The 13,493-nt window shown below is 45.8% G+C and overlaps 1 protein-coding gene across 2 annotated transcripts in view; it reads right to left on the bottom strand.

Moving 5' to 3' along the window:
* Positions 1-13,493, bottom strand: part of ITGB1BP1 (integrin subunit beta 1 binding protein 1) — a 269,425-nt gene that overhangs the window by 226,459 nt on the left and 29,473 nt on the right. For both annotated transcript variants that reach the window (XM_069606001.1, XM_069606002.1), the window contains exons 2-3: positions 9,029-9,128; positions 3,611-3,689 (exon numbers count right to left, since the gene is read on the bottom strand). In XM_069606001.1, coding sequence (XP_069462102.1) covers positions 3,611-3,689; positions 9,029-9,100 — 151 coding nt within the window. In that variant the 5' untranslated portion in view covers positions 9,101-9,128. The remainder of the gene's footprint in view (positions 1-3,610; positions 3,690-9,028; positions 9,129-13,493) is intronic.

The following is a 13,493-nucleotide window of genomic DNA, read 5'->3' as shown; positions in this document are numbered from 1 at the left end:
TTGTTCAGAGGAGAATTGCCTAGCATTTCGGTGATGGACTGCCCCTGGGCAGGACAAAGACTGATATGTGGGGAAATTTCTTCTCTGTGAAAAGAACAGCGAGCTAAAGACTTGGTTGAGACTCTCCCAGGGACCATCCACCCAAGAACAAGTCAATGGGCTGTGTTCGCGCTGGTAGAGGGTTTCCCAGACCCCCCCTTGTTTCGCATAAACTTAAAATAAACCTAAGAATTAAATAAATCTACAACTTGTTTGGCACATCCTTAGGAGTATACACAACAAATTCTGGAGCAACGGAGTGCCTTATCCATTTTACTCGGGGAAAGCGACTTGCAGGATTGAAAAAAAAGGATCAAGTCGCACAGGGACAGTCAGATTAAAAAAAAAAAAAAAAAAAAAAAAACACAAATACAAGAGTGTTACCCATCCACAAGTACACACAACAGGTAAACTGATGCAGTAATTTTAGAGGTCCAGGGCAATCTCTTGCAAACACGCTCAATATCTCTTGCTCTCCCCGGGCTAGTATCAAACTTTAAGCAGTTTGTAAAATTGTGCAAGACTCACAATAGGGCTATGATGTCAGAAGGCTAAGGGCTGGCTTCTTGGCCCACGGTCTTCCTTGCAAACAAGAGGGTATTGTGAGGGGTCAGTACTGGGAGGCGGACAACTGTTTGATGAATTATATGCCATTTTATTCTTAACAAAAATGTCTTCAGAAATAGCTCACTGTCCCATCTATGCTGAGGATTTTCCTGCCTAACCATAACTAAGGGGAAACACTAACATGGGATAACTGTCCCTCAAACTAAACAACAAATACACAAAGAAAATATATGGCAATACAACAAGTCACAGTCTCTGAATAACATTGTAATGTCCCGGGTGATTTCCTTCCCCAGCAATCAAAGTCAGATCTGTTGGTGTTCCACCAAAGAAAGAAATGTCTCAAATCAGTTCTTGATATTTCAAAGTTAATGCAAAAGCTTGTTAACCAAATGTCCACTAGCAAATCTCTTCTTTTTGGTGAAATATCCACTTTCTCCAAATAGCACCAATGGTAATCCCAGCCACTATGAGTTGTCACTTTCCTCAAGAAGACTTGCCACAGTTCAAAAGAAAGGCAGTATTCACAATTACCAGTGATAGACAGTTCTTGGTTAACAGTTAGTATTCGCTTGGTTACAGTTTTGGGGATCACAACGGTTTATGTGTCAGGACGACTTCATATTACTGCTGCTTCAAGATTGACAACATCACTTCTACTTCATTCACTATGAGACAGTCGCCTTTGTCTGACAGTGCTCCTCTGTTTGAACTACTACAATATTGTATTAACTGACAACCAGATATACCACAACAACTTCAGTACTTGGGACTACTACAACTTCAGTTTATTTTGTATTTTTAGAAAGGCTTCGACAAGATATATTTCAAAGTGCTTCAACAACTTTAAGTAGACAAGGCACTCTTCCTCTGAATAATTCTTCAAAAAGGGGAAGCCTCTTTGCCTCTCTTGTCTGTCTGCCACAATAACAACCTGGGTTTGCCTTTGAGACTTACTTCTCTCTGTCTTCCAAAGTATCTGGCACTAAAGATTGTGCGGACTGTGTCGACTTCAAAATAGTCTTTATTTACAAGCAGCCAGTTTCCCTTGCCCAACTTTACCTGCACCTTTCTGCCAGTTATAGCCCAATCAATTACCAAGAGGCCTTGGTGCCACTCTCTTAGCTTCAGGCAATACCTGCACACTTGTATCTTAGGCCAATAAACTTCATAGTATAGTTAAAAAGCTCCTTAACTCTGCAAAAGGTTGGTTTCAGTATGAATATGGGGAAACACTTGGCTTGGGTAATGCTTGCTCTCTTCTTCAATTGTTATACACTTTAACTTCCTTAAATGAAAGGTATGCCATGTTAGGATAAAGAATAGGATTCAGTCTTTCTTCAGAAATCAAAATTAGACACACACAACCACTTCTCGATATAGTTTAAGGTTTAAAGATCGATATATAATTGTATTCCTGTGTGAAAATGCAGGATAGAGTTCAGGACTTCTTTGGGAATCACAATTAGGTATGCGCAACCATTCTTTGATGGAGTGTTCACAAGTTAAGGATTGTAATCCTTTTATTGTCAAGGTTAGGTATTCGGGAATGGTTTTAGCAGTGTTCCCTCTCCATAACTAGGGACATGTGACCACTCCTTCAAACAGAAACAGTCTTATTAATGGAACAATGGGTTCAGACAAAGTTAGCTTTGCGCGCGAGTTAAATGTTTTTCAAGTAATACGCGATTGCTACATTTCCATTGTTCAGGGACTTACGACGACCAACTTCTACTCACTTAAAGTCTTATGCGAGTTAACAGGGAGCTGGATACTGTTGCCAGCAATGCTTGCGCAATGTGTTAGAACACTGTGCTTCACTCACCGGCTTCTTATACAATTTTACAGTGGGTCGCACTGCTTTCCCCGACTTCTGCTACAACTTCTATTGCTTCTGGCTCACTGGGGACCCACACCCTTCTCCAGTAAAGGTGTCTCCGGCCCAGCCACACGTTTTCAGAGCCCCAAGGCTTGTCAATTGCTTCTTGCCTTGGTCTCCTGCACATCCACAGCTCGGCAACCATGGCAATCAGGCTCACATAGAGAAAGACAGCTCTCTGGCACGTCTTCCGCTGCACAGCCTCTGCATTTTAGAGTTTGGGGGAACAGGACCCTCTGAGAACAATTAGGTGGAATCTGATGTCTCCAATGTCCCTCTTGTTCTCACACTTCTGCTTGGTTTGCCTGCCTCGTGCCTTCTTCCTTCTGCTACAGCTTGTATGCCAGTCACAGTTCCAGCTCCAGCTCCTTCTACTCCTTCCAATTTCCTGCACCTGAGGGGGGGCCTTTTATGCCTCCCAGGTTCCTTCAGGTGTGGGCCGTTAGGCTTAATTGACTAACTACAGTTACAGCATGCCTCTTCAGCCCTCTTCCTCGTCCCAGTACTTATGGGACTTGTAGACCGCTTCAGTAAAGTTCATTTTTTCAACAATTTAGCTCTTTTTAAGGGTAGATTTATTTCCCTTAAACTTAAAAGATGGACTGTTCAGATTGGTTGCTACAGGAGGAGGATATTGGCATTTCCTCTAGATCCTTTTGCGTTATACCTTCGGGAGTAAGGGGGGGGGGTTTGTATTCTTAAAAGGTCCTTCTATTGACTAGATTTGCTCAGATCAAATAGAGCGTGTACCCCGGGTCACAGATCTTCAATGTGGGTCAGGGACATTATAATGGCAATATGCCATTACCTCTTTCGGCAATCCTGAAAGGCACTTCCTTTCAGATGACAAATACTGCTTCTCATCCCACAGGATCTCCTCACCACCTTGGGCCCAGTCTCCTCACAGGTGATTCTACCGCAGTACACCACCCCCAAGGTCAGGATCAGGAAGAGTCTGCCTTTTCCTAGCCACCTGGGAGGAGACTGTAGGCAGGGTTTTTGAGTGGGATCCATAGGATTCTTCACAGTATCCTAACCACAGGCTCTGTGAACTTTCCTCTAAGCAAAAAGAACCACCATACATATACAAGCCCGCCACATTTAAGTTATGTTAAGGTTACTAACCTGAACTTTTAGTGGAGTCCGTGTCTAGACTAGCAACAGTGCTAGATCGGGAAAGGCCCCCAAGGCTGGAGTCCACTGACTGAATGACAAAAAAGAACAGAAAAAAAAATAGGAAATGTTACAGAGGTTTTACATTCTTAAGGGGTTATTTCAACCACTTGTGCCAATTATTATTAGGTTCAGGTAAAATGCACTATGGTCATGTTTCAATTAGTCCAACAATTACATAGGACAACATTTTGTGGCTGCACTCTGAGGTTGTCCTAAAAACATTTGACAGTATAAATGGAGTCCAATGCATGATGGTCACGTTTGGATACTCTTTCTTCTGGTAAAAGCACTGAAACGTTTGTGGCCATTTAAAATTCCCAATTACTCGGTTCCAAAACATTGCAAACATTTTTTGCAATAGCCCTTCATTTAATTGTATTTGAGCATAGTGAACGAATGTTCGCTTGTGTACATTTTCTTATATTTTTTCATCCAGTTTGTCTCCTTCCTCTTCCCATCTAACAACATCATTCTCCTTACAATCCAACAACTAAACATTACTCCCTGACCCTCCCACCTCCCCTCTCCCCCGGGGATGGACATGACTGATGGGGAGATACTGAGTGATAACTTACACAATGTGGGCGTATTGGTTTGGGTTGCCTAAACCGGATGTTTGAGAGACCATGTGAAATATTAATTTTCACTCCCCTTGGTTGGGTTTGGGCCAATGGTTCAGAGCCACGGCCTCTGTATTATGTCAGCAAGGGGCACCCTTTACAGTCCAAGTCAAGGTCTGTGTCGTTCAGCCATGGGTGGCGGTGGGGTGTGCATGCTCGGGTAGTGAACCACTTGTCTGGGGAACAATGGCCACTGCCCCCCATTGTGCACCGGATCCCACGTAGCAGGAGGGTGAAGGGGGGCGGTCTTCTCAGGCTAGGGCCTCCAACTCTCCATGCAGCGCAATCGCTCCAGGCTTTGAGCGTGTGTCTTCATGTTGTAACCAGTCAGCATGTCAGCTGTTCTCAGGCCCCCCCCAGCCTCAGTGCTTGTTCTTTACTTTTGTCCTCAGGCTCACCACACCAGGCCATTGTCTCCTCATGGTCCTCAGCCACCATCCTCAGGCCCTTTGCTCGAGCCATGATGTGCGTACCTTCCTGGGAGAGGATGGCACTCTTGTGTGTTCTGGTGCACAGCTAAAGTGTTCCTACTAACCTCTCTACTTCACTGCCGTTAGGCCTCTTCCCCCCTGTTGTGTCTTGCTCCCCTTAGGTGACATTCTGTAGGCCACTGCACCACGCAGCTCCAATCAAACGATTGGTGGCCCCTTGCACCTCTCTCATGTAGTCTGGAAAGAAACGTATCCTTGAGCCATTAAGCGTGATAGGGCCCAGTCGCTCTCGCCATTTGTAGAAGGACATCTCGGACTCGGTAATTCAAGGGTCTAGCTATCACTTTGAGAGGGTGTAGCCCCGGGGTGGGCCTTCCTGTGGGGACCCAATGAGCTCTCTCCACCGAGAAGAAATTGGAGCCTTTTTCTGGTGCCACAAGATCAGCAAGCCACTATTCTAAGAAGAGTTCCATACTTGGGCCCTCCGCTTTTTCTGGAATTCCAAGTATACAGAGGTTGTTTCGTCTGGAACTCCTTTCACTGACCGCCACACGGTTTTCAAGGACTTAACTTTTAAGTCACTAACGCCAATTGCCTTTCCATTTTCTGCATCTCATCTTCTGTGGTTGATATTCTCGGTTCCGCTTCCGCCATTCATGAGGAGAGTTTGTGAAGATCTTGACATAGGAAGGAGAGGTCAGAGGATAGACTGTATATTCTTCCCTCCATCAAAGTGCGAGATTCCTGAATAGCACCCATTATATCACTCAGGGAGATATGCAGGTTTTGTGATGCATCCTCCGAGAGCGGGGCTATCTTTAAGGAGGACAGAGCAGTCCTGGTGGGCCCTGTTGCAAAGTGTTCCATTTTGCTCTGATGTAATGCTTTCTTCCCCTTTCCTTCGCCATAGTTTCAGCAGAGCTTGAGAGTGAGGAGGAGGGACAAGAAAGGAAAAGAGGAACTGTCCACTGGTAATCTACTGCACAAGAGCCACAGAGTAAGCAAAGAATTCCCCTTAGCTCATGGTCTCTACCATTTCTGGGTTTCGCAGGGGTAGAACTGTGCGTCAAAGCATAGTTGTGGCATCCTGTGTCCCCCATGTCTTTGTGGTATTATTGTTAGTAATCAGAACTGCAAGTGCTCTAAGCTAGTCCAGGAAGCTTGCCTTGTCGCCACCGGTTGTATGGCTCTGCACATTAAATCAGCAAGCCTTCCTGGCCATTGTCATATCCAGCTTCCCCCACCGTTTGATTGCTGCACCAAAGACTCTTCTCCCAGAGCCAATGCACTGTCAAACTTAACCACCATGTGTCTAATGGTTATCCGATCTTCCTTCGCCACTCTGCAGCCATAATATCCCTGTAGGACCCATGTGCGGAGAGTAGAGGGGGGTGGAGTTATCAAACAGGGCGCAAGTTAAAAGATACATGCTACACCAAATTCCCCAGGGGTTCGTAGTCGTGAAAAGCGATGTAATCTTCCCTAGAACGGTCACCGCTGCAGTATGTAACCAGGTAGCTAACGCTGTAATTCCCCCATCAACTGTTACCAGCAATGTCAATGCACGGATCACTGCTGCTGCAATTTAGGGAAGAGCGAGTTGGGGGTTGGGGGGCAGAATAGGATCTCGTCCCTTTCCTTACCGCTTTAATGAATGGCCGGTGCCGGCTTTCGGGAATCCCCACGTCGCACCATTGCAGCTAACAGGCTGTTGTCATATGTGTCCGCATGGTGAGCTCTGCTGCCAATCTTGGGATCCCCTCAGTTAACTCTGCAACAAAGCTGCCAGTTATCCTACAGTATGGTTGTTCCGGTGCCTCGCACCAACAGATCAGTGGCGGTCCTCTGTCGAGCAGCTCTGGCAGTGTCCTACGTTCCACATGGGTCACCTCGGAATACGCCGCGTAGCGACTCCCACTTCTCAATTACTTGTCAAGATGGCACCCGGGCCTAACAGCGACAGTGGCTGTCCCAATCTTCGGCTCTCGATTTACTCTGGAAGGGTGGCGAAAACAATGCTGCACTATTCGGGTCGTTGTTAGTCAAATATGTTTAGCTGTATATTGCATTGGGATTTAGGATAATGACTGGATAATTGCTGGTTCAACACAGTTATGGGTTCCTGGTTCTACGTGCCTCAGCCGCTCAGCAGCACCCCCGGAAAATCCCCTTCTTGGTATCCTTTGGGCAATTTGGCGCAAGGGACCCGAGATGCAGGGGGTTATGACGTGGCCCTCCCTGTTGAGTGATCTGTGGAACCGGGGGTGAGGGACCCGATTTCGAACTTTGAGAGGTTTCAGAGTTGGTTTGAGGAGGGTTTGGAGCGGGTTAGACAGTTGTGGAAGAGGGGGCAGTTTATCCACTTCACGGAATTGAAGGAGGCTCTGGACATTGGAACTTTGTCTGTATTCTCCTATCTGCAGCTGAAGGGAGCGGTTACGGCTGATGTTTGGAAGGCACAGGTGCAGCGGGATCTTACTCTGACGCAGAAGGTTCTCGACTCACAGATATAGATGAAGAGTTTGATTTCCCGGCTTGTGTTGGCTTTAGTCATAACTGGAGATGTCAAAGTCTTCCCAACACCCAAATAGGCAGAAAGGGTCCGGGGGGCGGGGGGTAGGGACGAATTATCCAATTCGTCACAGAGTCAATAGATGAAAATAAAGTAACCCTGTGTGTTATGAATAGTGGCCATTTGTGAGAAAGACACACATACATACAGGTGAAGCCCCCTTATGGGATTAAGACTTGGAGGTGGAGCACAGCGAAGCCACAGAGCCCTCAATAGAGTGAGATGCCGGGGAGCTGACGAATCCCGCAATGGGAGAACCATTGCCTGAACGGGGCTTGAACGATGCAAAGACCACCGAAGAAGGAAGTACTGCCAAATACCTGCAGCCCGCGTCCCAAGACAGAGGAGCCAAGAAAGCTAGGTCAGTGAAGCCAGGCAGTGAAGCTGAATACTGGAGTGCACGCTGAGCCCAGCAAGGTTCCCCCACATCAGAAAAAGTACCGGGCAAGGATGAAGGCCACCAGGGCAATGATTTGGAAGGAGTGAAAACTCTCAATGTCACAAGTAGAGAAAATCGAATAACAAGTGAGCAGAATTGGAGATATTTGGAATCATTACACAACGTGGTGAACAATGCTGTTGGGAAATAGAAAGTGGAAGCGAAAACCCTGGGAGGAAGGAAGAAGCCCCCCAGGTACTGAGGCTTGGAGAGGAGAGAGCCCGCAGCAAAGAGGTCGAACAAGTATTGTGAAATCAGACTGTCAAGGGAACAGAAGCATAAAAGAGAATTCAACAACAAGAACCCACAAAAAGGGGACTCGCAATTTGCATAGGTTCACAGAAAGCCTGGGGTTTGTGAAGGCTCAAAAATATAAGACATACCAGCAAAGGCGAGTGTGAGAAACTATTTCAAGGAAAATTGTCGCAAAGCAGGCTTTAAAGAGAATGCAAGGCCCAGTATATGGGAAGAGCTACATGAGATCATGAAGGAAACGTCAAGAGACTATCAGGGAAGATAGCAATCCTACATTTTAAACAGACATTTGTGTATCAATAACCACAGGAAATAAGACACAGATGTAAAAAGAAAGCGGTTGTGTACAAGACAAGAAGAGAAACGACCAGGAGAAGAGAGGCATTCTCTTAGCCTATTTTGAGTTATTCCTGTTAGTGGTAGGGTTAAATAGATTAGGTTTGGGACAGAGGACAGAATATACTTTTTGAATGTCTGATGACAGATGAGCACCTTTAGTACATTTAGATAGGCAGGGCGATCAGGTTAGTAAAAGGGAAAGATAAGATAGGTCTTGGTCGGTCATATATTTTCATAAATTTTTTTTTTTTTAAAAAGTACCATGTCCGACTCCTCCTTTCGACCCACCACACTTCTATCTCCAATAAGTGCGTTTCACACTTGCGTGCCCTCTTTTATTGTCAAGGTAGTACAAAGTTGTTTGCCTGTTCTAAGTGAAGTGGCATTTTGCCTCATCCCTACCACTATCTGACCAAGCAAGGGAAGTTCCATTTGCACGATTCATCTAGATTAGTTTCTGTTGACATCTTTAGCCCTTACCCAACTTGATTTGTGAAGACACCGCTCAGACTAGATCACAGTGTTTTGTCATTTGGGATCTCAGGTGGAGAAATTGTTTCCAAATTATATGATTAATCTTTGTAAATTCAGCATATTGACAGTCAGCATGAATAATAATCAGCAGAATGTGCAATTCTAGAACAGAGAAAAGTTTTTGCAGAAGAATCCATTATGGCAACCACACTGGCATATCATAAGGCATACACCAACCTTGCTTTTAGTGCTGATCTCACTGCTCTGTGAACTGCTACTACTGTGTCTTTTCTTTCCCTTACGGAACATTCTTTCCCATAATGTAACAAAGAAGTATCTGCCATGGAGAGAACAAAAGAACAGCTTACAATAGAATAATGGTCACCTGCACAACATGTTTTAAAGCAGACTAAATATACAACCACCACGTCATTCAGGGCAGAAGATGTTCAGGTCCCGTTGTCCCATTTTATTAGAACCCCTAAATATTTTTCTGTTTAACTCCTTTGGTTGGTAGTATCTCAGATTTATTTAATTGTTGTGGTCAGAGGTACTGCTATTGCCATTTCAACCCTGAAATGTCAGTAGAAGCCCCCCACCCTGCCATTTCAACCATTTTTCTAGTATGTGGTCCTATGTTAGCCCATATGCCTCCTAGGGCTTGGGTGCTTTTTGTTGAGTAGGCTGGTGGCAGCTGTAATTTACAGGAGTATAGCCTGTTTTACTGCATTAGTAACCTCATGTAGCTTTTTGGTTGTCATTGAGGAACCAATGTATTTTTAAGTCATATCCTCACACATTTTCTTTAGATCTTTCCTTGGGGACATCCATGAGGCAGGCTTAAAATGGCCCTTACACAAACATAGAATCACTAAGAAAATAGAACAGACTGGGTTTTGCTCCACCAGAGATCAGATCACGTTAGTAAAACTCTTTGTCCATTGCTTTCCAATCCTGGGGCTTTCATTAATCTCTCCTTCCTGTTCAGGAATCTCCTAATGGTGAACCATCTCAGAAACCTAAAGGAATTCTGAAGGGAGGCTTGTAAAGAGAAACTCGGGGGAATTAGGGAACACGCTCAAGAGAGGGCGATCAAATTCAGTAATATTGGTGTTGACGCAGAAGAGGTGGCTCCTTTGTGGGAGGAGAATGCACCTTTGAAAACCCCTTTCTACAGGAGGCTGCAGAGTAAACAGGTGGTGGAAGTTCGCTCTTCAAGGATGGCACTGCCTCAGACAGAATAAGATTGGTCGTGGATCCATGCTGCTCTGGTTCCTACTAAAAAACCCTAGTGCTTAGCAAAGTAAGGGGCAGACCATCTACAGATTGGCTCATGGAATACATTGGGTTTTACGCACTTGATGAACAATGCCTTCACTGACTGGTCTCATTATGATGTACTTTAATTCCAGGAAACTTGGCTTCGAGAAGTGCCTTCTTGTGATGGATATATGGCCCTTCTAAACCCCATCACAAAAGGGACGGTGTTGCTGTCCGTTTTCAGGACTACTGACACTTACTGATACCCGTATAAGGATACTAAGCCATGAAACCAGTAACCTGCACCCAGGTTACAATGACCCAACTGCCTATCGGCGCTGCGGCCCCCCTAAAACATCTGTTTGGGTTGATCTATATTGGAACCTGGCGTAAGCCCTGCCCATCTGGTACCTTCCTTGTTGCCGCTTTTTTTCCCCAGTTAGCAAGCTCCGCCCACCTGGTGCCTTCCTGGTTGCCGCTCTTTTTCCCTACTTAAGGAGCACTGCAGCCTCTTGCAGATGGGGAGCAGGTGCAAGTGGATCTAGGTCACATGGCCTAGGCCCCGCCCACCTGGTGCCTTCTTGGTTGCCACTCTTTTTCCCCCAATCAGCAAGCCCCACCCAAATGGTGCCTTCCTGGTTGCCGCTCTTTTTCCTACTTAAGGAGCCCTCCAGCCTCTTTTCCTTTGCAGATGGGGAGCAGGTGGATCTAGGTCACCTGGCCTAAGCACCACCCACCTTCTTAGCCCTGCCTCTTCCTTCCTGGTCTTAACTCTTAGACCAAGGGTGTCTCTCGCCCGGGCGTCCGAAGTGAAAGGCAGACGAAGAAAACAGCAATTCCGGTTTGGACCTGTGCGAACCAGGCAGATCCAGGGCCCGAACCCCTGCTCAGACAGCAGGTAAGCTTTCACCAACATGTGTTTATTCCCCCTTTCCCCACAGGCCATCCCCGCCCCTCTGGTCCCCCTGTGATGTTCCCTTGTGCCCCCACCTTCTCGAACACAGGTGTTGCCTGTTTTGCTTGCTTCTCCTACCCTGCTCTCCCTTCCCCCTCCAGCCTACTTCTGCAGGAGTCTGTCCTGAGACATCCTGGTTTCACCATCACAGTCTTATGGTCAAGGCTGGATTTGACTTTTATAGACTTCATTGATTCACAGTGCGTCACCCCTTCTCATGGTGGCCCTGAATCATGCTTTTCCATCTTCATCTTGTATCCAGGCTTGCAAATGTATGTGTTAATACTGACTTCTGCAATTGAATGCACTCTCCCCTCTTGCTTCTCCACTCTTTTTGACTGCTTACTCGGTTCTCCCCTCCTCTCCCTTTCTCTATCTCCTCCCCTTACTTTCTTCTATGCACTTACTCTATCAGAATTGTACCTGGACCTAGTATGATAGCAACCTCGTCTGTCTCCTCCCCATTCCCTTACTTGTTTTCTTTCCTCCTCCGCCACCTCAAGCACTATCTGAAGTGTCATCAGCCCTAGTACGATAATTGCTTGTTTTATTCCTCCCCTTGTGTTTTCTCCGGCTCTACCAGAAATGTCATCAGGTCCAATACGGTAGTCGCCTGGCTGTTTCCATTTCCTTCCCACTCTCCCCCTTCCTTCCATATCTATGTCTTAGCTCTTGCACTATCAAGCCGAGAATGATAGTTAATTTCACATCCTCACTGTTCATGGCCTGTAAGAATGTCAGTGTATTTTCCCTTATTCCCTCCCTTGCCTTGAAGCGCTTTGAAACCCATGGTCTATAGGCGCTATATAAAATATCATACCATATCATATTCCAGCTAGGCATACCTGGAGTAGTCATGCAGTGAAAGCAGTTCGATGGTTGTGGAGTCAGAGCAAAGTGACCATTACTTGTTGCGGGTATGTTGGGATGCTCCGTCTACAAGTCGGGTGTCTCTCAAGACCGCAAATGTTTTAGTTACACAGGGAAGAAATCGACTTCGCCTGGTTCCAGAGGATATTACCTTTGTAACCCCTGAAATGGCCTACAACCAAAAACCGGGCATAGATATTACTAATTACCCTCCACTTCTAGCCAGGGCTGGGGAAGCAAGTTATAAAGGAAGTCAATCAGATTTTTCCCATAAAAACAATTTCAAAATTCAATTGGTGAAGGAATAAAAGAAATATAGGGAGGATATCAGTAATCTTATGACCCCTTTGAGGGGCAGAGCGAAAGAGGAGAAAACAACGTTACAAGAACTGGCTGCGTTATTTTAGAGTGGTTAGAATGCAGGCTGACGTGAAATTATGCTTAAAATCCCGAGGAAAAAGAATTGTAGGCTTACCTGGGAGAGGTTAAATAAAATCGGAATTCCCCAGAGGGTGCTGGCGGCTGAACAGGATTGAGTTTTCCACTTCGGCGTCTCTTTACCTCCAATTTGGCCAAACCATTGATTCCTTGAGATAGAAAGGGTTGGCCAATGGTCCTGGAATCTTGATAAACAAGACGTTCTGGATACCATACTAAGACTCAGTACATCTCGGGCCCCTGGCCCAGATGGGCTGTCCAGTTATGCTTTGAAGATGGCGGCGGCGGCATTGTCAGAGTTTGCGTATATTTGTTTTGATGAAATCCTTAGAGAGAAAATATTCCTCCAAGCTGAAAAAAGCGGCGATTGTCCCTATTTTTAAAAAAGGATCCAGGGCGGAACGGCTAATTACTGCCCAATTGCATTGTTGGACATGCTGGGGAAAATCTTTGCAACTATCTTGCTGCGTCATTTGACATAGTGGCCAGAAACTCAGGCCACCAAGATCCAAGACAATCTGGCTTTGCCAAGGGCATTGGTACTAGCTTGAACTTGTTCTTGCTAAATCTTTTAAAGCTCCAAGCCATTGAAGGGAAAACCAAGTTGTATGTAGCCTCAATCGTCTTGGAGCAAGCCTTTAACCCTGTGGGCTAAGTTATGGGCCTGCGGTTGTCCAGAAGATCTGGTGGAGCCAATGGAGGCATTGTATCAGGACACAACAATCCAGGTGCGTCTGAATCAGGATGGGAGTCTATTAAGATGGACAAGGGATTGAAGCAAGGGTGTGCGCTTGCGCCAATCCTTTTCAATCTATACATTTCGGATCTGGGGGGAGTGGCTAAAGGATGTTCGGGGATTTCCTCAGAAAATCAATGTGATACAGATTCTGTGGATCATCCATGCGGATGACCTCCTCCTGATTGACAGACCTCTGATTGGGTTACAGAGGCACCTGGATGCCTTACATTCTTATATGCCACAGAATAAATTGAGAGTTAATGTTTGGCAAACTAAAATTCTGATATTTAACGGGAAGTTGGGAGAAAAGCGCACGCAAGCTTTCAAATGGCACCTAAACACCAATCCCTTGGAATGTGTGACACCATTACTTATCTTGGCGTCAGGAAAAACCAAAGTGTAGCAGAAAGCCCCTGGGCGCAGCTGCTAAGGTCGAAGAA

The sequence above is a fragment of the Ambystoma mexicanum genome, chromosome 4p, assembly GCF_040938575.1.
Source record: "Ambystoma mexicanum isolate Mex_15411 chromosome 4p, UKY_AmexF1_1, whole genome shotgun sequence".
NCBI lineage: Eukaryota > Metazoa > Chordata > Amphibia > Caudata > Ambystomatidae > Ambystoma > Ambystoma mexicanum.
The sequence above is the reverse complement of the archived record's forward strand: the minus strand, read 5'-3'. Positions and strand labels throughout refer to the sequence as shown.